The sequence below is a fragment of the Echinops telfairi genome, unplaced genomic scaffold (assembly GCF_000313985.2).
Source record: "Echinops telfairi isolate 266 unplaced genomic scaffold, ASM31398v2 ScPeMD7_26;HRSCAF=91, whole genome shotgun sequence".
Lineage (NCBI taxonomy): Eukaryota > Metazoa > Chordata > Mammalia > Afrosoricida > Tenrecidae > Echinops > Echinops telfairi.
The window spans coordinates 298103-299534 of record NW_022103923.1 but is presented as its reverse complement, the minus strand read 5'-3'; the positions used below and the strand labels follow the sequence as shown (position 1 = coordinate 299534).

Here is a 1432-nt window from a genome sequence, read left to right as displayed (position 1 = left end):
ACAGTCTTAGAAACCTACAAGAGGTCACTACAAGCCAGCATTGACTCTAGGGCAGTGTTTATATATATATATATATATAATAAAGGCTTATAAATATATATTTAATAAAGGTATATATTTAATAAAGGTATATATATTTAATAAAGGTATATATATTTAATAATGAGGATGCCATGCTGGTGCAAGCAGTGAAGTACTATACTACTAGGGAGAGGGTGGCAGTGTGAACTTACTCAGAGGTATCTTGGAGGATAGGCCTGGTGACTGCTTTTGAAAGGACACACAGTTTGAAAACCCCATGGAAGATTTCAAACTGCACACATGGGGTCACTATGAGTCAAAATCTACTCAAAGGCAAGTAGTGAAACAGAACACTATTACGGATCCTCAATGATAGCACAATTAGCCTGTACATGAGGACAATATGCAAATATATTTTAAGAAGAACCCAGAGAATTATTTACAAATAGTTGCTCAGAGAGAGCACACTCACTGAGAAGCCCAGGCTTCCGGCCTCAGCCAGAATCTATGAAAAGTGGTGTTGCATTAGACAGTCCTGGACCCACCCACACCCACCCATAGTGGACCTTCCATCCAGGTCTTAATCTCTCTGCAGGCGGGTTACTGGATCCAGCTTCCACCCACCCCTGGACTGAAACCACCCAAGCAGTACATTTGAATTTCCAGACCCGAATTGGAAAAACTCTTGGGGACGTCTGGAGAACGCTCCTAATGATTTATCTTCACCAAGGGACCGCACCTTCATCTCCAATGAGCCAGAACTACCACTGCGAGTGCGGAGCTGCCATCAGCCAGCAAATCAACCTGGAGCTCCATGTCTCTTACACCTACCTCGCGATGGCACATCACTTTGCCTGCAAAGATGTGGCCCTGAAGAACTTCGCCGACTACTTCATGCAGCAGTCTTACATGCAGCGCCAGCACGTGGAGACACTGTTGCAGCTGCAGAACCAGAATGGAGGCTGCATCCAATTCCGTGACATCACAAAGCCTGAGGAGGACCACTGGGGCAGCCTGCTATCCGCCATGGGGCACCACCTCCACCTGCAGCAGAGCATCCACCTGAGCCTGCAGGACTTGCACTGGACGGCCGGTGAACTGGGCGTCATGCAGCTGTGTGACTTCCTGGAGAGCCAGTGTCTGAACCCGCAAAGCAGGGAAATCGAAGCGCTAGGTGTCCACGCGTCCAACGTGCACAATCTGCGGGGCCGGGAAAACCGCCTGACTGAGTACCGCTTTGACACCTGCCACTGGGATGACGGCAACCAGGAGAAATGCCCTGGAGATAAAAGAGTCTCAGAATCCCAGGTGCCAAGCAAGCATGCAGCAAGTACAGTAAGTTAACTAATTTTTACTTTTTTCCGAGTTTGCCATTCATTTCAATAAAGTGTTTGGTTGCAGAGTCAAATAA

General features: G+C 47.3%; 1 protein-coding gene across 1 annotated transcript; it reads left to right on the top strand.

Annotated features, from left to right (window-relative positions):
* Positions 1 to 732: 732 nt before the first annotated feature.
* Positions 733 to 1365, top strand: LOC101648109 (ferritin heavy chain-like). Its single transcript, XM_045289392.1, has one exon. The coding sequence runs from the start codon at positions 733 to 735 to the stop codon at positions 1363 to 1365; it is 633 nt and encodes a 210-aa protein (XP_045145327.1).
* Positions 1366 to 1432: the final 67 nt, after the last annotated feature.